Here is a 1882-nt window from a genome sequence, read left to right as displayed (position 1 = left end):
TAAGGAAAAATAGCTTTATTTTTTAAAAGAAATCAAATGTGTATTGAAAGTATACATGAGACAGTATTTATCATTCAGCCTTAAGCTTGATTGTGTATGCTCATTATCATAGTCCAATGAGATTTTGGAAATCAGCTTCCAACACATTATTCTTACTAGTAGATATCAAAGAAAGTTACTGACTTTGAGGAAATAATTTCAGTAACTGTTTACCTACCCTGAGATATTCATCCCCACAATATGTTTGGGATTATTTTTGAGCATTTAAAATATTTTAAATATCTTTCCACTGTATGCATTAATATGCTAAATTCTCTACTATAGTCCAAGTAAAATAATGATGGTGACGAGTGTTTTCTGTTACTGCTCATGGTGGAGAGAATGAAATTACAACATAAAGAGCAGCCAGGATTTATACTGTAAACATTATCTGGCTCCAAACATCTTGTAACAAATAGCTACTAATATGACTATGCACAGCACACAGAACACAATAATGTGGGATTGTCACATAACCATACACCCTCTGGAAGCAGTTTTTCTTGACCTTTTTTTCCCATTATCACCCCCCTCTCCCAAGGAAAAAATTAAACTCAAATTAAGTTTAATTAATAAATTTAACTTTAAATTATGTTCCCCCTTAATGATAAAAATACTAAGGAATAAGATTTTAGTGGGTAATGCTTAGCTTTGGAGGGCTATATTCCATTTGCATTATCTTATTTTTTTCACCCAAAAAACCAATTTCTTTTCCTTTTGAGAATACATGTTTTAAAGTGAATGAAAATGAATTAGACAGCCTTGAACATCATTGGGGGGATAAGGGTGAACCCTAATAGATAACATTGGAGGTTGAAATAGTTGGTTTCTGGTATCATCTCTGTCCCATCCTGGCTGCATGGTATCAGAAGAAATCATGTCTCTATTCCTAGCTTTGGAAAACAAAAGAACAGCATAAAACCTAGTAGCTTGGAAAAACCATTAATCTTACGAGACTCAGTGTCCTTGGGTAAACTGCAGGAGGTGTGGGTCAGTTGTCCCAATCCTGGCCGCCTTTTCCTGGGGCATCTAAAAGATTTCCGTGTCCATCTACATACGCAGACTAAACAAACCAATCCCTGGAGGTGAAGGCCCAGCCAGTGGGTCTCAAACCTGAGCATGAATCACAGTATTATGAAACACAGATTGCCGGGTCCCACCTCCGGAGTTCTAATTCTGTAGGTCTGGGGTGGGGCCTGCAAATCTGCATTTCTATCATATTCTCAGGTGATGCTATGCTAGTGGTTAGAGACCACACTTTAAGAGCCATTGGCTTAGGCATAGGTGTAAATATGTGTGTGTCTGTGTGTCCCCAGGTGAATTCTCATCTCAGGACAATTGGTATGCAAAATGTTAGTAAAGTTCTTTTCAGTTTAAAGACACTGAGATTTTGATATGAGAGTCGTCAGACATCTGTAGAAAGAGGAACTATGGAAAAACATCAATTTCTTGATCAATTTTCATTAAGAATCTGTTCCTATAAAGCATTTTACAGTACATTTGCTGCATATATGGTTCTTCACTTCATATTTCAGTAAAGATAAGTTATTTGTTTGCCAATGTTTCAAAACTTGATAAGGCCAATGGAGGGTTTGGATAGTAGCCAGCCGTTTTTGAATTATTTGAAGAGAATCTTGTAAATTTGTAGTCCAGGGGTAATTCTGGGGGAAAAAACACACAATTTGATTATTCTGCAGATCTCAAAAGGCCTTTCATAAATATAAACATCAATATTTGATAATCATTGATAATAAAACTTATTTTTTAGAGTCTAATAAGTTTAATATCTCTTTTGTCACCTGGATAGGTTGTACCTAGGATGAAGAGTATAGAAGTCTTTCCC

The 1882-nt window shown here is 35.7% G+C and overlaps 1 protein-coding gene across 1 annotated transcript in view; it reads right to left on the bottom strand.

Annotated features, from left to right (window-relative positions):
- The window catches only part of NT5DC1 (5'-nucleotidase domain containing 1), a 100713-nt gene continuing 98831 nt past the window's right edge, over nt 1-1882 (bottom strand). The window contains exon 12 of the mRNA XM_006756899.2: nt 1-1700. Within this exon, the coding sequence (XP_006756962.1) occupies nt 1585-1700 (116 nt within the window). The 3' untranslated portion in view covers nt 1-1584. The remainder of the gene's footprint in view (nt 1701-1882) is intronic.

The sequence above is a fragment of the Myotis davidii genome, unplaced genomic scaffold, assembly GCF_000327345.1.
Source record: "Myotis davidii unplaced genomic scaffold, ASM32734v1 scaffold1534, whole genome shotgun sequence".
Taxonomy (NCBI): domain Eukaryota; kingdom Metazoa; phylum Chordata; class Mammalia; order Chiroptera; family Vespertilionidae; genus Myotis; species Myotis davidii.
Note: the sequence above shows the minus strand (reverse complement) of the source record. Positions and strands in the feature narration are given on the sequence as shown.